General features: G+C 46.1%; 1 protein-coding gene across 1 annotated transcript in view; it reads left to right on the forward strand.

Moving 5' to 3' along the window:
* Positions 1-22,976, forward strand: part of OTOA (otoancorin) — a 60,232-nt gene that overhangs the window by 15,382 nt on the left and 21,874 nt on the right. Inside the window, exons 9-20 of the mRNA XM_036826172.1 lie at positions 631-731; positions 2,595-2,734; positions 5,019-5,142; positions 7,554-7,769; positions 9,395-9,562; positions 10,314-10,454; positions 13,216-13,274; positions 13,450-13,567; positions 15,751-15,824; positions 17,916-18,051; positions 19,026-19,216; positions 20,804-20,897. Of these exons, the coding sequence (XP_036682067.1) occupies positions 631-731; positions 2,595-2,734; positions 5,019-5,142; positions 7,554-7,769; positions 9,395-9,562; positions 10,314-10,454; positions 13,216-13,274; positions 13,450-13,567; positions 15,751-15,824; positions 17,916-18,051; positions 19,026-19,216; positions 20,804-20,897 (1,562 nt within the window). The remainder of the gene's footprint in view (positions 1-630; positions 732-2,594; positions 2,735-5,018; positions 5,143-7,553; positions 7,770-9,394; positions 9,563-10,313; positions 10,455-13,215; positions 13,275-13,449; positions 13,568-15,750; positions 15,825-17,915; positions 18,052-19,025; positions 19,217-20,803; positions 20,898-22,976) is intronic.

Here is a 22,976-nt window from a genome sequence, read left to right on the forward strand (position 1 = left end):
AAATGCCTGAACGGAATGATCGAGTCCTCTGGGAATTCAGAGAAGGGAGAACACTGCTGCTGGCTGAGGAGATGAGAGAAGGCTTTAAGAAAGGAAACACTTGAGCTTGTTTTCTAAGGTAGGGTTTGGGTTTGGAAGCTGAAGCGTTAGGGGAAAGGCATTCTAGCTGATGAGAAGGGCCCAAGAGAGTAAAGATTTGGAGACCCTTTGGGGTGCATATGAGGAAGGTTTGGCTCACGTACATGGTGATAATCAATAAGGAAGATAAGGATTGTTACTGGTAGTAATAAAAGAGTCAAATGTATTTCAAGTTAGTAACTAACTAAAAATAAAACTGTATCTTGTGGTCTTAAGTATTAAAAAAATAATCTGCATTTCTAACAAGTTCCCAGGTGATACTGAGGCTGCTGGTTCAAGGGCCACTCTATTGAGTAACGAGGTGGTGGACTCTGTCATTGCCTGTGTGTAGTGTAGCATCTCCTAAGTAGGGGGCTCTCAAAAGATGGTTGTGGAATGAATGAATAAATGCAGAAAGGAGGTCCTGACATCAAAGATCTTTTGACTATCATATACCAGTGCACAGTCTTTTATTAATTTTTATTTATTTGTCCACTTATTTATTTTTTGCAGATGACTCTGTTTCATGGGTCAGTGCAGAAAACTTATGGATTTTGGGCAGATATATGGTTCACCTATCCTTTGAAGAAATTATGAAAATTAGTCCTATAGAAGTAAGTTGGAAAAGTGCATTTACATGTTCCATCACTAATACTTCTGGGGTAAGGTGTATTCTAAACCTCTCATGTTCAGCCAGCCAGTCAAGGTGCCCTGGGAAATGAACACCCACCGCAGCTCAACATAACTTGAGCATCTAAAGAAAATTCCTGGAATAAGACCTCAAGCAGTCAGTCATTGGATTGTGTTCTAGTGTAGAAAAGCGAAGAGAAGAAAAAGAATTGTGGACAATTAAGATAGCTCTGATGTGAAAAAACATGATCTATAAATGTTGGCTACGCACCAAAAATCATTTAAGGGTATTTTTGTACTCAAGAAAGGCCAAGGACAATAGCTGTAGAGTTTCCGGTCCTTGGAAGCACGAACGCAAATGGAAAGCGACGTGGATTAATAGCTACTTCTATTTATGGTTACTTCTATTGATAGCTACTTCAGCATGTGTGATGATTGGATTTTAACTCTAGAGTTTACAGTGGAGAAATACACATATTCGAGGTTACTTAACTCACTGGTCAGGTGTCTTTCTCCTTCTGATATTGGCCCGATGACACTAAAATCCCTGGGGCAGCATGATTTTAGAATGCAGCCTCCAAAGAATGCTGCCCACAGGGAGGCATTCGTAAGCAGTTTGGGGCTTGCCACCAGCTTTTATCCTGTGTGCCCTGACTTTCTGCTGGCCAGTGAGAGAAGTGTTTGCATCAGATGACTGGCTTGTTCAAGGACCGACTGACCCAGCAATATCTGGTTATTGTGAAACCAGAGGCAGAACGAGGTTTCTCTTTTTACCTGGGAGGCTGGAAATATTTCAAATGTCTCTCAATTTTATAATTCCCAGCTATAAAATGGATTAAACTTCCATTTTACTCTCCAAAAGAAGTTGAGTGAATTTCAGGAAGTCGATAGAGGTTAAATTCTTAGGAAACTGGGCCCCTAGCGGGGAATTTCTGAGATCCAGATGCCATTTGCACCATTTCTTCATCTTCTAAAAATGTAGAGAAGGGAGATGAAGCCACAGAGTGCCAACGCTAAGAGGGAATTTCATGTGGACGAAGAGTACAATTCTGGAGGGAGAGACAACTTTATGAGACCTTTAAGCGCAGAATAACCATGCGTTGAAATATAGGAGACTTCAATGCGAAAAAGTGAACAAGAATAGAAAGAATCTGAATAGTATATTTAATAAAGTTGAATATATTATATATATTTGTGTAATATAGGTGTGTTATATATTATGTAAACATACATTTACATATATATTATATACATATATTCAACTTTGTATCTTACAAAGAGAACACACACTCTTTTTTATCACCTGAGGGTCATTTATAAACTGACTCATCTATTAAACAAATTCCGATTCCCCAAAGCAAACAATTTATGGACCATATTCTCTGACCTCAATAAAGCAAATCTAGAAATAAATGTGCAAATATTAGCTTTAAAAAAGTTCAACTGCTCAGATAGTAAAAACAAACAAACAAACAAACAAAAAACTTTCCTAAATAACAGTTGGGTTGAAGAGGAAACTAAAGCAGCAGTGACAGACCATTAAGAAATCAATGACGCTTATGGTTACCAAAGGGGAGAGGGGGTGGGAGGCATAAATTAGGAATTTGGGATTAGCAGATACAAGTTACTATATGTAAAATAGATAAACCACAAGGTCCTACTGTATAGCACAGGGAACTGTATTCAATGTCTTGTAATAAACTATTATAGGGAAAAAGAGAAATCAATGAAAATGAGAAACGGGCACCTCCAAGTGCCAAGAGTAGGGCACAGCACGGACCACCAGGGCGGGGCTGCACGGGGCCCCTGCATCCCGCCTCGCTGATCTTCCTGTCCTTGTCCCCCAGATTGGGCTGTTTATCAGCTATGACAACGCCACCAAGCAGCTGGACACGGTTTATGACATCACACCTGAACTGGCCCAGGCATTTCTGGAGAGAATCAGCTCCTCCAACTTTGATGTGAGGAATACCTCTACCATCCACAGGCAAGGGGCGTGGGCGCTGGGCCCTTGGAGCTGTTTCCCAAGATGCCATCTAAGCATCAGCTTCCTCTGAGCAGCAAAAGACCCGGGGAGGAAAGGGAGGTGGCTGGTCCATGTCTTTGGATAGTTCCATGTCTTTGTGCATGTGAGGGTGTTGTTTCCCCAAAGAGACTCCTTTCAAGAGGTTGTGAAGTGGGGAAGAAAACAAATGCTTTTTAAGCATCTCCTATGTGCCAGACATTTTATACAACCTTATCAAGTGTTAAGATTCCAGCTCTGGGCATGAAAATGGAACATTTTAAATAGTACTCCATCCATTCCAAGGTAAATGTGTAATTTCCAAGAGGTTGGGTTGAGTATTGGAAATAGCTCATGGGTCCCCATATTTGTGAACCCCTTGTTATCCAGACTCTCAGGTGGGGAGCCCTGGGATGAGATCAGCTCTAGAATTTAGTGATTGTAACATGATCCCCCAGAACCATTTCCAGCAGGGGAGGACCAGGAGCTGTACACCTGGTGACCCCAGAAAGGGTTTGAATGTTGGGTGTGTGTGTGCAGTGGGGAGGGGTGATGGGCACTGTTCACCCATCTTCTGTCCATCTCCCAGGGCCTTACTGTCACAGTGCTTCCTCTGACATTACCACATGACCTTACGTTTTTCAAAGCACTTGCAGAGAATGTTCTCATATAAAACTCTTACACCTTCTTGCCCTATCCTTAGTAATTTTCACCATTAGCATGGCTCCCATTTTTTTTTATAGTTACACCAAAAATAGCTTAACGATTAAGAATATGGGACCTGGAACCAGAGTTCCTGGGTTTAATCCTGGCTCTGCCACTTACAAGTTGTGTGATCTTGGCCATGTTACTGCACCTCTCTGTGCCTCCATTTTCCCATCTGTAAAATGGAAGCTACTAAGCTGCCTACCTCATTAAGACCCTTGTAAAGATTAAGAACATCTGCACAATATGGGGATATATGTATATGTATAGCTGATTCACTTTGTTATACAGCAGAAACTAACACACCATTGTAAAGCAATTTTACGCCAATAAAGATGTTAAAAAAAAAAAGAACATCTGCAAATAGTAAGTGGTCAAGAAATATTAGTTATCCTTAACATGGTTATTAATATTCAGTCTTCACTTCTTCTGAGTCTTCTTTTTTCATCAGACATACTCTCAGATCCTTTCCCTGGCCTGGTTGCTTTCCGGTGGACATGTCTGAGAGTGTCAGTGTCTGATCATGATCGACCAACTGGTCCAGCCATGCTAAGTTAAGTAGATTTCATACTAAGAGCATCCACTAATGAAGTGCTTAGTATCCACCAGGAAGTCTGCTAATTAGTTGGTATGCCTTTTCTCATTTAACTCTCACAGTATTCCTCATTCCTTCATTCATCGTATTTAAGGAAACCTCCCCATTAAAAGCTTAGAGAGGCAGGGCTACCCTGTACAGTAGTACAGCGTATGCACTGCACAACCATGTGCTGCAGGCTTTCAGAGAAGTTAAGCAACTTGCTACAGGTCAGATGTCTCGTAGAGCTGGGCTTCAAACTCCAGTTGGCCTGAAGCTATGTTCTTAACCACTAGATGCAGTGCTCCCCGTTAGACCAGGATTCAAATCCCATCTCTGCTCCTACGTTGTTCTGCCTCTTGTGTTTTTTTTTAAACATTAAATTATTTTATTCAATAGATTTTTTTTCATTAAGAAGTTTATTTATTTATTAAAAAAAATTTTTTTAACATCTTTAGTGGAGTATAATTGCTTTACAGTGGTGTGTTAGTTTCTGCTTTATAACAAAGTGCCTCTTGTGTTTTTTCCCTTTTGAAGTCACCATCATCTGGTGGTGTTGGTTATAAAGCACCCTGGAAATAAACCTCTGCCTCAGAGAATCCCTCAGGGTGGACAAACCCCTTATCTCTGAGTGGAAAATTGGGGCTTTTCTGTGGCTAATTGAGCACATGCTTTCCTTGTGCCCCTTATTGCCTCAGGAGGAGAGATGGCAGAGTTGGATGGATCTAGATTTAAGGCCCGGCACCACTACTTGCCTTGGGCAAATCACTTGATCTCTCTGAGTCTCAGTTGACCCTTCTGTGAAATGGGGCTAATGAGAGCACCTACCCTGCAGGGTTGTGATGAGATAATCCAGGTAAAGGGCTCAGCACAGTATCTGGTACGCAGCAGCTGCTATGATCGTGACCTCTTGGTTCTAACTGGGGTGGGGCTGCGGCTGTGGCCCCCAGCTCTGCGCCCTCCACCAGCATCCCTTATCTTCTCACACAGGCTGGGGCTGCTGGTTTGTTTCTACGATGACCTGGAGCTGCTGGACGCTGCTGTGGCCCAAGTCCTCCTTCACCAGATGATCAAGTGCAGCCACCTGAGGGGCTTCCAGGCTGGTGTTCAGAAGGTGCAGAAGGGCTACAGGGCCCTGGAGCCTCAGCATCACTTTCACCAGCCAGAGAAATGGGAAGAACAGTCTTGCCTGGCCTTTGAGAGAAAACACGTAGGGTTTATCAAGATCTAGGTCCAGCCTCGCAGGTGGTATCTCAAACGCTGGGATGAGCTTAAAATGGGAAGAAACAACAAAAAACGGTAGGAAAAGCTTGAATAGATCAAAATTCAATCAGAGCGGCCACTTCAAACTTAAATGTGCATAAGGTTGCTTGGGGATCTTAAATGCAGATTTAAGGTCTGGGTGGGACCCGAGGCTCTGCATTTCTAACAAGCTTCCAGGCGAAGCTGAAGCTGCTGGGCTGGTGACCATGAGCGGCATAGCGAGGAGATACAGCAGCGGTTCTCGAACCTGGTTCTATGTTAGTGGCACGCCCCTCCCCCAGGCTCTACCCCCCAGAGATTCTCGTGTCATTGGTCTGGGCTGTGGCCTCAGGTGATTCCAATGCAGCCAAGGTGGAGAGCACTGGAATGGAATGTATTTACTGAGCTCCTAGACCAAGGTTTTGGACCAATAGGCACATGGGGACTATCTCATTTCCCTCCTCACTCCATCTCTCTCCCCTTTCTTCCCTTAAAGTCTTAATTCTGCCCAGCTTCTCTCACTTCTTTTTGTCTTTCTCATTGTTTTAATTGAAAAGATGACATGAGAGCAGTATTCAAGAAAATTTGATAACATCGTCAATAATTCCATAGCAGTTTCTCACACATCACAAAGCCCTCAGTCGCATTTGGAATTTTACGTAGTAGGCATTGTCTTGGTCAGTGCATATTTTTTTTTTTTTAAATTTATTTTTATTTATTTATGGCTGTGTTGGGTCTTCGTTTCTGTGCGAGGGCTTTCTCTAGTTGTGGCAAGCAGGGGCCACTCTTCATCGCGGTGCGCGGGCCTCTCACTATCGCGGCCTCTCTTGTTGCAGAGCACAGGCTCCAGACGCACAGGCTCAGTAGTTGTGGCTCACGGGCCTAGTTGCTCCGCGGCACGTGGGATCTTCCCAGACCAGGGCTCGAACCCGTGTCCCCTGCATTTGGCAGGCAGATTCTCAACCACTGCGCCACCAGGGAAGCCCCAGTGCATATTTTTGTTTTCCAGGAAAAGCATCCTTCCCAAGCAAGCTTGAGCAAAAATAAGAAAATAAATGTATTTTAAGGTCACAGGGGTAGCTGTGACCAAGAAGAAAGTCAGGTACAATGAGATATGAGAGAACCCTTTGGATCATCTAGGTCAGTAGTTCTCAAACCTGAGGATGCATCAGAATCACCTGGAGGGCTTGTTAAAAACAGCTTGAAAACATACCCACATCCAGAGCCTCTGATTCAGGAGGTCTGGGGCGGAGCCTGAGAACCTGCATTTCTAACAACTTCCCAGGTGATGCTGATACTGCTGGTCAAGGACCACCCTTTGAGAACCACTGCTTTAGGCCTTTTGCAGATGTGGGAGCTGAGCTTTAGGGAAGGGGAGCTGCTGAATTTGGAGAAAGCCAAGAACTGTGACAGCTGTTTCTTTCACTTTACTCTGCTGCCTCCAAGTGGCCATCTAGAACACTTGCGTACATTCGTCTGACATGAATATATGGTTCATGCAAGTTCAGGTGTTAAAACGTGAAACGTTCTCATTTTTTTGTACAGAGGTCACGTTGCAATAGATGAGTTTATCACCTTCTGTACTGGAAGCAGTTGGGAAACACACTTGACTATAACTAGACAGGCATGTTACAAAAAATAATGAAGTGGATCACAGAAATATGAAAACCTGTAACACATGATTTTAAATGAAAAATATAGAGCAGAAAATTGCACTTGTGTTCCTGTTACAACTATGTAAAGACTACATGCCACAGTTTATTTATAAAGGCATAAGAAGTTTTGGAAACATATACACCCAATTGCTAATCATAGTAATTTTTTTTGAGGTCAGATTTTCAGGAGACTTTCACTTTCTCGTTACTGTTGAGAATTATTTTTACATAGATTATATATTATTATGAACCCCCCCCCAGCTATTTCATGAAAGAAAAGCAGCCATATAGACAAGATATAGAGTTCAAGGTCATAAAAATAAAATAGTTGCTACGGGAGTGCGGCTGAGTTACGGGTGAAGTGAACAAAAGTTCCTTCTGCCATGCTTTAAGGCTGATTTAATAACAAATTAATATTTAAATGAAGCATAAAGTGAATTTGTAGCATACGAAAGTCAAGGCCAGAGGAGGTGGTGTTCTCAGTGGAGCGACTCACGGTCTGGGCTTAGCAGGAGTCCCTCTCCTCTTGACAGGGCAGGGTGGGTCGAGGGTGCATCCCGGGGTGTAGTCAGAAGGAACCACCATCTTGCTTGCTATCGACCCTCATCCCAGCTTACTCCCCTTCTAGCTGAAAGCCGACCTCCTGGAAATTGCCACAGAGAACCAGACCCTCAACGAGACCCTGGGCTCTTTGTCGGATGCAGTCGTGGGCTTGACCCACAGTCAGCTGGAATCCCTCTGCCCTGAGGCTGTGCACGGTGCCATCTCGACCCTCAACCAGGTCTCAGGCTGGGCCAAGAGCCAGGTCGTCATCTTGTCTGCCAAATACCTGGCCCATGAGAAGGTCAGTTGGAGCTTGAACTCTATTTTAATGCCCTGAGACCCAAGGGCCAGTTATACACACACAACAGGGGCAGCCAATCAGTAAGAAGATGGTGCCAAGGGGGACTACCTGGGTTCGAATCCTTGGCCTGCCACTTATTAGCTGTGTGACATTGGAGAATTGGCTTAACTTCTCTTGGCCTCAGTGTCCCAGTTTGTAAGACGGGGATACAATAGCACCTGTTCCATAGGATTATGTGAGTCAGCGCACAGGAAGAGATTAGAAAAACACGTGACCTAGAGTATGCGCTCAATGAGTGTTAGCTATCTCTGAGTTGATCATTTAAGCTTCCCAACAACCGTCTGAGGTCAGTAGTGTTATAACCTCCATTTTCCAGGTCATTCATACGAGGCACAGAGTGTAAAAGGGAATTGCCAAGGCCACATGAAAGGGACAGAGCTGGGACTGAACCCAGGGCATCTGGCTTCACAGCCTGCTTGCTTCACTCCCATGCTAACTACTTCCATCATGGCGCCATGACCAATGCCCACCCATTCTTACTTTCTAACTCAAGACCAAGGATAGACCATTCATCTTGTCCCTTCAGGACTTCTGGTGACTTTCGTTTGAAGGCTTTGCAGACCTTCTGTTTTGACTGGGGCCACATGGGTCCACTCTGTGAATTTGATTTTAGGGAGCTGAGAGAGACTGTCTTGTTCCTCACAGCCCTGGACCAAGAGGCTTGTCTCATTTCTGTGTCCAGCTCCTCCTACAGAGGGGTGAGGTGACTTTTGCTAAGAAGCCAAGAGCTCAAAAGGTCTTGCCTTCCTTGGGGACAGTAAGAGACTGTCCATTCTACAGGGAATAACTACAGGAAACCACTCAACGGTTTTTTGCAGAACCAAGGAGTGTCTCTGATTATATTACATCTAGCATCTTCACTCCAAAGGAGTGGGGGAAAAACCAAGCGTGATTCCTGTTACAGTGGCCAGCTATAGTTGTATTTGTCATAAAATATCAGACTCATGTCCTGAAACACTTCTTTACTCCAACTCAAAGCTTCCACATGAAGGTAGATGAGCGTGGGGCTTTGCCGTGTCAGATGCCTGCCGGTGACATACTGAGGCCAATACTGAGGCCAGTGGGCTTTCTCAAGGTCCCATGAGAGGGGGTGGGCTGGGTAAACTGAGAGTCCCACGACCTACCTGAAGGTTCTTGCCCATTGTTGCCAACGTGGGCCCAGTATTGCCTGATGTTCAGATTTTTTTTTTTTTATAAAGCAGAAACTCTAATATGGATTTTTATAAGATTCCTCCAATATTTAAATCTTGTCAGCTAGTTCAGATTACACACAGAAAAGCCCATTGCCTGGTCAGCTGTGGCACATGGATGGCACATTGCTAGTTGTGCTGTGGCCTCAGGTGGCATAGTAATTCCCCCAGTGGTACAGTTACTGGTGTCTTGTGTTTTGATACTTAACTCTCTTCCCTGACGGAAGGAAGGAGGATCTGGGAGGGCAGCTTGTGTCTTGGTCACGGTGGTGCCCCAGCACCCATCCGGATACCTGGCCTACAGTAGGGCCTAGTAAATGTCCGAGGGGTGGAGGCCCGGAGGTGGGCCTCATCCTCACTGGCCGGTGCCCCCAGGTGCTGTCCTTCTACAACGTCAGCCAGATGGGCGTGCTCCTGGCTGGGGTGGGCACCCAGGCCTTCCACGCCATGGACCGCAGGGACCTCGTGCAGCTCCTGAGAAGCGCCGTCTCCCTGCACGTGTCCGACTTGTCACCTGCCCAGCAGCACGGTGTCTTGAGCAAGGTGAGAGGGAAATGTCTGGTCCGCAGCCCTGGGGCTCACAGAGCGTGTGGTTTTGGGGCTTTGTGAGTGGGCTGTGTCTTTAGGTGGGGTTGTTCTGAACCTGGAGAATGCCTTCTCCTGATGCCCACCTTCTCTCCTTTCCAGAAGGAGCCTCTGGGGGTTGTGCCTTGTTCTCTCCAGACCCTGGTGCTCTCCCCAGCCAGTCGAATCTGGAAGACTTCTCTTCAGTTAGATTTCTTGCTGTAATAATGTTTTAGGAGTTTGGTTTTCAAATGTGAAAATGAATCCTGAATCCCCCTAGTGCTTCTGAACGCCCCTCCTTTCATGCTCTGAAGCCACGTCCATTTTCCTCTTTCTCACGTGCAGTGGGTCTTCTGGGCATCCTATTCTATCAGACCTGCCAGGTCCAATTCTACAATCTGTTAAGAAACCAACCCAAAGGGTTCAGCCTAATTTTAACCAACACCTTGCAGATAGCTGTCATGCCTATGGTTAAATTAAAGAGTGTGGGTTTTGGAATAAGACAGACTTGGGCTTAAATCTCATGTATCGACTTTTCAGCCTTACTCGTTAAGCCTCGGTTTTCTTACCTGTAGAATGGGGATAAGTATCGTCTCCACCTCATTGGGTTGCTGAGCAGACCTGATGGATTTTATTGCCAGTGAAGCGCTAGACAGAGTGCCTGGCCCTCACCCAATGCTCCATGTACCTTCTACAAGGTCATTATTATGTTTCTTCTCACTTTTGACAGGTGATGGAAGCAGGAGATACCGCCTCAGGCATTGTGGAAATACAAGGGGCTTTCTTTAAGGAAGTGTCTCTCTTTGATTTATGGAGGGAACCTGGATTCAACCCCACAGTCCTGAAAGAGAAGGAGCTCCGGCGGAGTCAGGTACGACTGTGACTCCCAGAGGTGGTGCCTGGGTTTCTGACTTTCTTGTGGGAAGGGTCTGTTCTAAGGTTAAGTTGGTAAAAGAAACTTATTTCTTGTGATTAAACTCAGGAGATAGAATAGCGTAGTGTTAAGTTAGACGAGACCCGAGTGTGAATTCCGAGGCTGCTGTTTATTAACTTTGGGGTCACTGCTTCTCCTCCCGCGGCCTCAGTTTGCTCATGTGCAAAACGGGGATCATTTCTCATGAGAATCATGCTGGGCAGTGCACTGTACATAAGAGCAGTTATTACTGGGGCCTCCTGGAGGGGGTTGTGCTGTGGAGGCCGACTTGTGGCCTCGGAACTTCCCCTGACTTGCTTTTCATTCCCTCACTCGTCAGTGTTTGTGGAGCCCCTGACCCCCGGGTGCCAGGCGCTGTGCGTGGTGCTGGGGACACAGAAGCGAACAAAACAGAGGGAAATCCCTGCCCTCAGGGGGCTTCCATCCTAGCGAGGGAGACAGTGCGGAAGGTCAGCAATTAAACGTGTGCCCTGTTAGGTGGTAGATGATGCTGATGAGTGCTAAGGAGGAAGTAAACCAGGGGGAGGGCCAGGCCTTTAGGGGGTGGGGAGTGAGCTGTTTAGACAGGTGACCTCGCTGAGCTCAGAGAGGTTGTGGAGTGGCCGCTGTGAGGACCGCCTTCTACCCAGGGCAAGAAAGGGAGCTGAGGGGCGTCTGAGAAGGGACAGGATCTGACTTTGGTTTTCGAAGAATCACTCTGGCTGCTGCTTGGGGACTGAGTTGAGGAGAGCAGGGAGGAAACAAAGGGACCTGTTAAGAGGCTACTGTGTACAGTGGCCTGGACCAGGTGGTAGCAATGCAGGTGGTGACCAATGGTCAGATTCTGGATACATTTTGAAAGTTAACAGTGACAGAATTGGCTGTCAGATTGGATGCGGGTGTGACAGAGGGGAGGCATCAGGCCTTATGTGCCCATGATCTGTTGCTGGTTACCCACCAGCTCCAGGTTCAGTGGGGTAGCAATTATTTTATTATTTACTCCCATGGTTCCCAAGGCTCTTGCTTAGGGTCGTTCACAAAGTTGGATTCAGCTGGTGGCTGGGCCTGGCGTCTCATTCATGTGTCTGACATCTGGGCTGGGGAGACTCAAACAGCTGGGGGTGTCTCTTGTCTGTTTGGGTGTGGTCTCTCCATGTAGCGGGTTGAACGGTACCCCCCAAAAGTTATGTCCACCCAAAACCTGTGGGTGGGAATGTGACCTTATTTGGAGAAAAGGGTCTTTGAAGATTTAATTAAGGTCTCAAGATGAGATCCTCCTTGATTATCTGAATGGGCCCTAAATCCAATGACAAGTGTCCTTATAAGAGCGGAAAACGCAGACAGCGGAAGAGAAGACAGACTTGAAACACACAGAGGAGAAGGGCACGTGGAGACGGAGTCAGAGGCTGGAGGTGTGCAACCACAAGCCAAGCAGAAGGCAGCAGAAGCTGGAGGAGGTGGGGAAGATCCTCCCCAAGAGCCTTCAGAGGAAACCTAGTCTGCCAACACCTTGATTTTGGACCTCTGGCCTCCAGAGAATAAATTTCTATTGTTTTAGGCCACCAGGTTTGTGGTAATTTGTTACGGCCTTTCTAGGTGTCGAATACTGTCCAGAACGGTGGCTTTGGGCAGCTGGCTTTATAGGGGTGGTTCAGGGCTCCCAAGGTGTGTGTCCCGAGAGAGAGCTGTGAGAAGCTGTCATCTTTGGCGACCTTGGAAGTCAAATAGCATCACTTCTGCTGCGCTCTGTCTGTTGAGGCTGTCGCAAAGCCCCCCACCATGCCACCCACCTCCAGCTACAAGCAGACTCCATCTCTTGATGGGGGAGTGGTTCCGGAAGCTTCTAGAAGAGCATATTAGGCAGAAAATATGTGATCACTTTGGAAAATATGTCCTGCCACGTATGCTTTCAAGATATTTTTGTCTCAGCAACTGAGTTGATGGAGGTGCCATTTCCTGAGATGGCGGACATGATGGGGGGAACCTGGAACTTGATCCTGTGCCTGAGGAAATCTCTGGGGCCACACACAGAGTGCCTGGAACTTACCTCCCCTGCTGCTCCTTTCTCCTGGGCTCAGCTGTCATGTCACCGATGCCTCCGCCTAATGCCAGCTCATAATTTATTCTGTTTAGGGAATTATGTTCAAAGTTTCAGAGTCTATAAAATAGATGAATGTCGTATTTGATCGTACATGCACGTTAGGTGTTCTGTAAAATTATGTTCCTTGAAACAAATGACCCCCCTGCCTACTAGGCCTTGCTCTCCTGGGGGCCCACTTGGGAGGGCTTGAGGGGAGCACTGTTGTGAGCAGGACTTACTTTACTGATGGAACTTTCTAGCCCATCCTGGTCTATTCATCCATCCGTTTTGTTTCCTGGGATGCCGTGTGTTCAGAAACAGCAGGTGGGCATGAAAATAGGGGCTCTAGGGGGTCCTCAACTGGGCAGCGGCTTCTTAGAGGACATGAAGTAAACTTCCAGGCTTGCTGCCCTGGCTTTGCTCCTCATTCACCTCCTGGAGCACCGGATCACCTAGGGTGTGAGAGCATGGACTCTGCAATTACCTGACACCAGCTCAAGTCCCAGCTCTGCCCCTTAGCAATTGTGTGGTTCTGGGTAAGTAACAAAGCCTCCATTTTCCCATCTGTAAAATGGGAGCATAGGACTCGTCACGGTAGGTGAGTGCTCCATCCCCGTGGCAATCATTCTCTTCCCTCAGGCCTTGTTCCTGTTTGAGCTTCTGTCAAAGACAACCAGGAGGCCCGAGGAGCTCTTGAGGTAAGCCTGGGGCTGACGAGCCCTCTGGAGCCTCCCTCCCGAGGAGCCTATTTCCCAGGAGGGAGAGTTGGACAGTCCTGCCTGCAGCTGGTGTCAGATCAGATCTGCCTTTGCTTGCTCCTTCTTTCCTCTTCCCTACTCCCCTTTTCTCCTGTGTCCCTGTTTTGTTCTGTAGTGCAGGGCAGCTGGTCAAAGGTGTGATGTGCTCCTACATTGAGGCCATGAGCGTGGACTCCTTTCTGGCTCATTTCCAGTATTTTGAGAACAACTTCTCTCTGCTTTCACCATATCAGGTACCCTCGAAGCACTTCCTTGTTTCTAATTCTCTCTCCCTACCCGGTCGCTGGGTGGATTAACTGTGGCATCTTAAGATACTTGTGCCAGGATCATACTGATGCAAGTGATGATATGGGGCCAAATACTGAGCCAGGTTTTCTCCAATTTCTTTTTTAAAAGCTCCACATACCTATGTCTCTACAGCCAGAGTTTCAGCAGATTGGGTATTCTATACCCAGATTTGAACCCCAAAATTCAGTTGGAAGGGATACCGTTTTGCATGTTCACAGTTATGCTTTCCTGGGCCTGCAGGTCATACCCTCATCTAACTTTCATACCCTTTCCAGAGGTAGCCTAGAATGGAAACAGTACTCTAGGAGAATTTAATTTTTCATTTAAAACTTCATTTTCCAAATAGTTAAGGAGACTCTTTAACCCTTTGGGGAGTCCAGAGGCAGTGACTGACTTTCACTGTATCTAAGTAAGTAAAAGCGGGCCTTGGGGGGCAGCTTTTGGACTTGGAGTGCAAACGGTCGGCTGTACAGAGTCTGAGAGGGTGAGCAGGTGGCCTGGTGCATTTCAGATCTGAATGAAAAGTTTCCAAACAATGACTTTTCTTCCCGAGAGCCAGGAAGGGAAAAGCCGGGTGTATAATCCTTTGAGATCATTAGAGGAACATGCAAATTTTTAATGAAGCCTGTCATTCCCTCAGATTGTTCATTCTGTCAGTGGTTCTCAAACTCGAGCTTGCATCAGCATTGCCTGGAAGGCTTGTCCACTGGGTATAACGTTTCAGTTTTGGCGGATGAATAAGTTGTGGAGATGTGCTGTACAACACAACACCTGCAGTTAACAATATGGTATCTGCATTTCACAATTCGCTAGGAGGGTTGCTCTCAAGTTATGTGCTCTGTCCACAAAAACCAAAACAAAGGGACAGGAGGACACTTTGGGAGCTGTTGACCATGCCTGTTACCTTGATTGATGTTTGCATATGCCCAGCTCATCAAAGTGTATGCATTAAATATGTGCAGTTCTTTGTATATTGATTATACCTCAATAAAACTGTTAAAAAACCAGAGATTGCAGAGCCCCACTTGCAGAGTTTCCCTGGGGTTTCTGGGGTGAAGCCTGATACTTTTCATTTCTAATGGTTCCCTGGTGAGAACCACTGAACTATATTAAAAGCCTTGCCCAGGTAGGGTAGGAAGCAGGTTATTTCTGAAACCTGGACCTTGGCATGGCTGTCTTCTTCCACTCATCAAACTGATGCAATGGATGGAGTTCAGGCCAGCTTTGAGGAAGACCTACATGTTCAAACAGGAAGAGTTGTCCCAATAAAGCTCCTTACCTGATTTTGCCCAGTTCTCAGAACCTTCAAATACCAGTTAATCAGAAAATTTGCCTTTATTGTTTATCTTTTTGCTGAAAGCACATTATTATAAAACAAAACAATAGAGAGAAAGTAAAGTTTCTCCTAGAGCATGGTTTTCAGCAGGGGAGCATTTGGCCATATCTGGAGACACCTTTGGTTGTCACACCTGGGGGAGATGGTACTGGCACCTAGCAGATAGAGGCCAGGGATGCTACTTAACATCCCATAATGCAGAGGACTGCTCCTGCAACACAGTTATCCTGTCCAAAATGTCAGTAGTGCTGAGGCTGAGAATCCCTGCTCCAGAAGTAACTACAGAGAAAGTTTGCTATTGACTTGGAGAATTTTTTGTATATATAGAACATATCTACATGTAATTTAAGACACACAAATGAGCTCATACCATACACAATGTTCTGTTTAAATGTATATAACGTGCGTGTGCACACACACACACACGCCCACACATAAATCTACCGTATGGAAACAAAGTAGTTGCATAGTATTCCATTGTATGGCTATACCATAATTTACTTAACCAGTCCCCCGCTGATGTATATTAAGGTTACATCTCACTTGCTTGCAGTTATAAATAAAACTGTGGTGAGCATTCTCAGACTTAAATTTTTGTGCGCATCTTGTTATTGCCTCAGTTTCCTCATCCATAAATTGGGTGCAGTAGTGTTACCTACACTGTAGGGTGTTCTGTTTAATAAGTGAACGTATGTAAAGCACTTAGAACAGTGCCTGACACACCGAAAGCACAATCTGTGTTTGCCCTTGTTATTATTGGACTAAATTCCTGGAACTGCTTTAATCTTTTAGATTAATTGTTTGGCGTGGAAATACTGGGAAGTTTCCAGGTCCTCTATGCCACCCTTCCTCTTGGCTACACTCCCGTAAGTGAACATCAGTCTCCCTTTCTGGCTCAGCAATAAGATTGGCAGGTGTCACCAAAGCCAAAGTGATTCTCTCTCCCTGGGTGTTGGTGAGGAAACAGGGGCAAGTGGACAGTGCCTTCGACAGTTAAGTCCTTGAGAATCAGGATTTAAATTCTGAGCCTTATGTTGATATTTTAGACAGACTCTCTTGCTTTTTCTTGTTATTTAAAAACCAAAGCCAAAGCAACCCGAGCCTGAATGAGTGAGTGCCAGTGAAGCAGGTCACATCTGGGCTGGCCTTACAGCTGTGTCCAGGCTCCAGGGGAATCAGGGCTGATGGGAGCAGTGGGGATTTCTCCTGGTATGTGTGGGTGTTCAGGCGTGGGGGGCAGCCCTGCTTTTTAAATATGGTCTGGACACTGTTTCTCTCTTTTTCTCTTTATTTCCCTCTCCCTTCTCTTGCTGCCATTGTCTTCATTGAATTAAAAATATTTGTTGAGTGCTTACTACATACTAAGCTCTCAGAGATAAGTAAATTTTCCCCTTATAAGAGCTTACAATCTCATGGAGGAAAAACAGACAAGCATGAAGCCAATTGTAATATCAAGTTGATATTTGGTTGAAAGTGACAGAACCTTGACTCAAACTGGCTTAGGCAATAAAAGGTAATTTTGGAATCAGGAAAGTCCAGGGATGGACTTCAGGCATGGCTGGATCCAGGGGCTCAAATGAGAAGGGCAGAAAGGTCAGGGAGGGCTTGTGTGACGCCTTGGGGTGTTTTACTTGTATTCTGGGAGAGATCATCACCACTGTCCATACAGAGGATGGAGTGCAGGGGGCCTGGCTGGAAGGAGAGAGACAGTGGAAGCTTGTTTCTGTAAACTTGACCTTGGCATGGCTGTCTTCTCCCACACATCCATGTCTCAGCTCAAATAGTACTGCCTTCAAAGGGGCTCTCCTGGCTGTTCCCATATCATTCTCCGTTACAGAGCCATTTGATTTTCTTCCTTACATTCATCACTAGCTGAAATGATCTGTTTTATTAACTGGTTTCTGTGTTTCTTCCCCCTACAGCATCCCAAGGGTAGGGACCTTCCCCTCATGTCTTGTTCATGGTGGTAGCTGGTGCCCAGCACAGTGGTTGGCATGCAGCAGATGCTCTGTATATATCTGCCGAATGAATGAATGAAGAAATAAATAAGATGGTGATACTAGGACTAGAGAGGCGAGAACAGATTTGAGTAATATTAAGATGCTAGCAAGGACAGATTTGGGGATAAAGAGACAAAGGAGTCTGGGATGGCAGAGAGGAGGCAGAACATGTTTGGGGGAGGAGGTTGAATTTGCCTTGGGAACAGTCAGGTGGCCATGATGCCACATGGGTCCAGAGCAGTCTTTCTCAACTTTTATTTCATTATTGCCTCCCAAAGGAGAAAAACTTAATTTCTCCCTAATGAGAGAAATTACAAGGAGTAAGATTTTGTTGAGTAGGGTTGAGCTTTAGCGGATCACAAATCATTGTAATAACTAAGATTCCCTGCCCCCATCCCTCCCTCTCCCTGAATCAGTTTCTCCCCACGGGGGTGATATTGCTCCTGTTGAGAATATACGGTCAAGAGCTTGGAGGAGAGTTCTGGACTGGGGTTGACAGAACTGGCAGTCATTTCTCTTACTTTCTCCACTCTCTCCTTCTCGTCTTTCCCCCTCCACTTTCTGTTTTATTCTCTCTTCTCTTTGTCTCCTTCTTCTTCTACTTTTTCATTTCCTTTCTCCTCATCTCCCCTCAACCAGTCCACCAGCCAGCCTCTGTCTATGGAGATCCTATTCTCTGATCAGTGCTGCTGGGTCATGGAAGAAGAGCATGATGGGAAGCTTGTTTCCCACCTGTAGGAGAAGAGCATTATGTGAACTTTGTTTCCCACCCACAAATTAGGAAAATGATGGGTGGGAGGCTTGCTACCTGCCCAAAGGAGACAGAACATCTCTGGGGAGAACCAGCATTTAAGGAACACCCCTGTGATAAGCTCTTGGGCATACAGACCCTGATTTCAGGGGTGAATACAGAGCAGCCACTGTTTTCCTTCCCTCATTCTCTCCATCTCTCTCCAGGGCTCGCTACCTGGCTTCTGTCCCAGCCTCCCAGTGTGTGCCCTTTCTGATCAGCCTGGGGAAAAGTCAGTTGGACTCCTTGGTTTTAGATTCCCACAAAAAGAATTCAGTCCTCAAGAAAGTACAGCAGTGCCTGGTAAGGAAACTCTTCCTGGGTGACACTTCCACTGGTGTCCCTTCCCCTCCAGGTATCTGTGGCCATCCTGGTGAGCCCTCAGGAGATCTGGCTGGGCTCTCAAGTCTGACGTGATGGCCAGAAGTCCGACTTGTGGGTCTTAAAGCTGGCTCTGAAACCACTGGGTGGAACCCTCTTGGCTACTGGTTCTGGGGACTGCCATTCTGGGGCCTGAATGTTGGGAGGCCGCTCTGGAGGACTGGAAGGAGCACAGTACACAGAGTCTGGGTTCCAGACTCACCTCTGCCAGCGCTTGGTTATGTGGCTTTGGACAGGTCACTTCCCCTTCCCGAGCCTCAGTCTCCTCATCTGTAAGATGGGTGCAATAGCACTCTATTCATGGAGTATTGAGGGCATGAAACAGGTAATATATTGTTTAATGCAAAGGCCCAAAGGGCAGAGGTGACAGCTTCTTTATCTTGAAAAAGTGGATGATATTAGTACTTACCTCTTAAGGTTACTTTGAAGATGAATGGATTAAGGCATGGAAACACTCAGAACAGTGCCTGGTACATAGTAAGCACTCGTTAAATGTTAGCTATTTTTGTCATTTTGAGAAAGAGCTCTGGAGGCTTTCAAGGGCCGTACGAACTTTGAAGTGCTGTTTTGATTATTGCAGTACTATCATTATAGTGGTTACCGAACCCTGAGGTATCCTCAGAGCAATCACAGTGACGCCGACCACAGCCTCACTGAGTGAATGCTCACGATATACAAGTCTTCCACCCACACCCGCCCCCCGTGGGGTCCCCTAGACTTCTGAGGCTGGCACCCCTGGGGTAAAATTAGGCCCCGTGCCTTCTCTCCAAGTCCATGGCAGCGTAGGCGATTCAGATCCTGGAACCTTTACGAGGTTTGGGGTCAGGAAGTGTTTTATGGGATCACGATCTTGAGCCCCACTGGACCTTTCCACCAGCTCCGCTTGTTGGTTTCAGAATGACTCCGTTGCTGATGAGTACACCGTGGACATCCTGGGAAACTTGCTCTGTCACTTGCCAGCGGCCGTCATCCACCGTGGGGTGTCCCCCAGGGCCTGGGCCACTGCCCTGCACAGCCTCAGAGACTGCCTGGACCTCAGCCCCCAGCAGAAGGTGGCCGTGAGGCTCAGGCTCTTGGAACAGCACGGGTGAGGAGGGCCCGGGCTCGGCTCCAGGGCTGGGGTAGGGGTGCTGGCGAAGGGGCACCCAGCCCTGGCTCTCCTGCCTCCGAGCAGAGGCTCTGACTTAGGACGAGGTTAGACACTTAGATTTATTCTGGAAACATGACCTTTTTTCTTTTGGCCTCAGATTCCCTGTAAAGTGAGAATGATAGCTGTTCTACAGGCCTCATGTGGTTGTCACCAATACATCTTGGCTTGTGGAAAGGGAAAGAGTTTCAAAAAGATGGCACTTTACAAATGCATGGAGGTGTTATTATTATTTTTGTTGTGAAACAACACCACCAATAATAATAATGCAAATAATAGAGGCACTGTCAGCTCTGGGTGAGTGAGAACTCCCTGGGGGAAAACAGAGCTGTTCTTTTCCATGCAGAGTTTTCTGAAGTTAGGTCAGATATTTGAGTAGGGTCTAGATATTGGTCAACGGTTAGACAACAAATGTTTTTGGAGTAATTACTGTGTCCCAGACATTTACTATTATATAGAGTTTAAGAGCTGGGACTTCGGAGCTTGACTCCTTGGGTTAAATTTTTCTACCGTCTACTGTCTGTGTGATCTGGGAAAGGATACTCAGTCTTTTGCACTTTATTTTTGCATCTGTAGGATGGGAACAGTGAGAGTCCCCATAGGGCTGTTGTGGTGATTAGCTGAGTTAATGCATTAAGTGTTAAAGCACTTACAACAGTGCCTGGCATGTAGTACTGAGTATGTGACAACAGCATTATGACTAGGAATGAAGATACAGTGGTTATTATTAAGTGTGGCTCCTGCCCTCATGGAACTTACAGTCTATTGGGATAATATCGTTAATCAAAGAGTTAAGGGGAGGCTTTTTGGCCAGGGGTGGTTTGCCTTGGTCCTAGGAGAAGGGTTATCATTGCTAATTGGGCAGACCTCCTTTAGAGATATCCTAGTGTGAGGCACTTCCCTGTAGACATTTGAGGTCGCCATAAGAACAACACTGGATCCTGGGTCAGTGCTGTTATTATTCTGCCAGGCTCGAGAGGAAATTTCATCTTGCTATAGGAGGAGACCATTATGGTAATTTAAAAGGAGCAAATATATCATTACTGTTCTGTTGAGAAAAGGGAGAAGGAAACACTCTAATGCAAATGACAGAAATTCAGTAGCTCAATTCACACTAAAACATGGGAGTTGATTGAGTTTAGAAATGGATGGGACTTCAGGCATGGCTGGATCCAGGGGCTCAAATGATGTCATCAGGAATATGTTCCTCCCATCTCTCAGCTCTGTATTCTTGGGTGTGGCCTTTATTTTCTCCATTTGGTGAGAGGAATGGCCTCCAATATCCTTTTTACTGCTAGACATGCCAGAAGAAAGAGAGAGCTTCTCTAGTAGTTCCATCACAATTGCCAGGGATGACTCTGATTGGTCAGCTTGCATCACATGTCTATTTTCTTGGTTAGGGACGTGGGACCAAGGGATTGACAGCCTCTCCAGGTATAAAGATAATCTTTTCCTAAAAGAAAAAGATGCTGGGGGACAAGGACAAGAGCGTGATATTTCCATTTACTGCTTATTATCTCTCCTTAGACTCCCCCAGAACTGGACAGCTGAGACTACAAAGGATTTGGGACCCTTTCTAGTACTTTTCTCAGGAGATGAATTAAGCTCTGTTGCCACAAAGGTACCTCTGTGTTCTATCTTTAGAAGGCTGAGGGAGTTTGAAGGGGAGAGAAAGTGTGGTTAGTTATATTCCCTTGGGTTTGCTGCCAGTTTGTTTTTCTGGAAACTTCCTCCCGGCCTCAAAGAGCTCAGGTGTTTCCAGCTCCACTCCAGGATGCCCAAGGTTCAGGGAAAGGGAGTGAGGCAGCCGCTAAACGAGCTCAGGGTCTTTCACTTGGCCTCCAGGCAGATGTGCACAGGCTGGGAGCTGTCATTTAGCTGCCACTCTGCTATCTGTGTGCTTCCCACATGCATGCCTGTTCGAGGGCTTACACCCACCAGCGCCATATGCACACGCATATGTGTGTCCAGTGTGTGCAATCACATGGGCAAACATATTTAATCCAAAACCAAATCTTTATTGAGCACTGCCTTTGGGTGTAACACTGTACTTGGAGTAACTGTCCAAGAGTTAGACAAGGCCAAGAGGCATGCCAGATGAGCACGTACTAGTCAGCTTCTGCTGTGTAACAAAGCTACACAATCTCACCGGCATGCAACAAGAAGCATTTATTTCTTGCTGACTGGTCTGTGGATCTGGGACACTGAGTTTGCCTCTAGGGCTAGGCTACCTGGAGCTTATTCTTCTCACAGTGAAAGTCTGAAACTCTAGAAAAGGGAGTGCAAAGTGCAGTTCTCCTTAAGGCCTGGGCTGGAAAATGGCCGGCTGTCACTTTCTATCGGCCAAAGCAAGTCACATGAGCAAGCCCACCTCAGTGGGGCAGGAAGTCTCCTCCATGCAGGCGGAGGGTGGGGTAGGAGGGGATGTTTGCTGAAAAAGAGTTAGATCAACCACAAAGCACATCCATACACCCTCACCCCTGTACTCACACACGCAAGATGTATGTTGTCATACATGCTCAGGGGGCCTGAACACCTGGCACGTCACCCAGGTTCACACATGCAGAGCAACATTCCAGTGTCTGGTCATGGTAAAATCATCTCCTGGGGTGTCCAAACCTAGAGTCATAAGCAGCAGCTGCATATATCTTAAATGCTTATCTAATCTTTTTTAAAAAATCAGCTTTTGAAATCGAAAAAGTCTTGTATCAACATGGGTAAATCTCAGAAACACAGTGTACAGAAGTTGCAAAAAAATATGTACAGTAGGATACGAAGTAAATAAATAAATACTAGTTAATTTTAAACACATGCAAAACAATGCCATATGTAAGAGAACTTTAAAAGTACATGAGAATGGTTAATTATCAAATATCAAATTCAGGGTGACAGTTACTTCTGGGGAAGGAGGGAGGCCAAGGGTGAGGGAGGGAGCTATCAATTATATTCGTGATGTTTTATTTCTTAAGCTGGGTTCTGGGCACATGGGTGCTTTGTTGTATTGTTCTCTCTACTTTTTGTTTTAATGCCTGAAATGTTTAATAGAACAAGTAATACATGCTCCTGGTTAGAAAATCCCAACTATACCAAAGGCTATAGTATGAGAAGTTTCTCGCCCCACATTTCTAGGTTCCTAGCTTCTCTCCTCAGCAGCAGTTGCTGTTCCCAGATTCTTCTGCATCCTTTCTGGAAAATCTTCCTCCTGCCTTTACATGTTCTCCCTTTAAAAATACAAAATGGAAAATACTCTGCTGTGCAATTTGCTCTTTAGAAGTTAACTATTTATCTTAGAGCAGTTTTGCTCGTGACCTTAGCTGCACATGGGAATCACCGGGGAAATTCTAAAAGGGACAGACACATGGACCCCACCCCAGACCAATGGTCTCAGAATCTCTCGGGCAGGGCCCGGGTGTCTGTGGATTTCCCAGGTGCTTCTCACCTACAGCCTGGGCTGGGAACTACTGGCTTAGACTGTGACTCTGATTCTGAAGATTAGAATAGAAGGAGGAACTATAAAACCCAGCGACTTTTGAGACATACTCTTTTGGTGACTGGGACACAGAGACACACAGCTATAGGGAAGCGTTTGATGAATTCTCTAGGCTCTTGGATAGATTACCAATAATATCCTGAGCTTGACAAAGTGCATCTGCTCTAGATGAGAAATGGCACCTTCTCCAGGGCAACCAGAAGCCCCCTC

The sequence above is a fragment of the Balaenoptera musculus genome, chromosome 15, assembly GCF_009873245.2.
Source record: "Balaenoptera musculus isolate JJ_BM4_2016_0621 chromosome 15, mBalMus1.pri.v3, whole genome shotgun sequence".
In the NCBI taxonomy this organism is placed as follows: domain Eukaryota; kingdom Metazoa; phylum Chordata; class Mammalia; order Artiodactyla; family Balaenopteridae; genus Balaenoptera; species Balaenoptera musculus.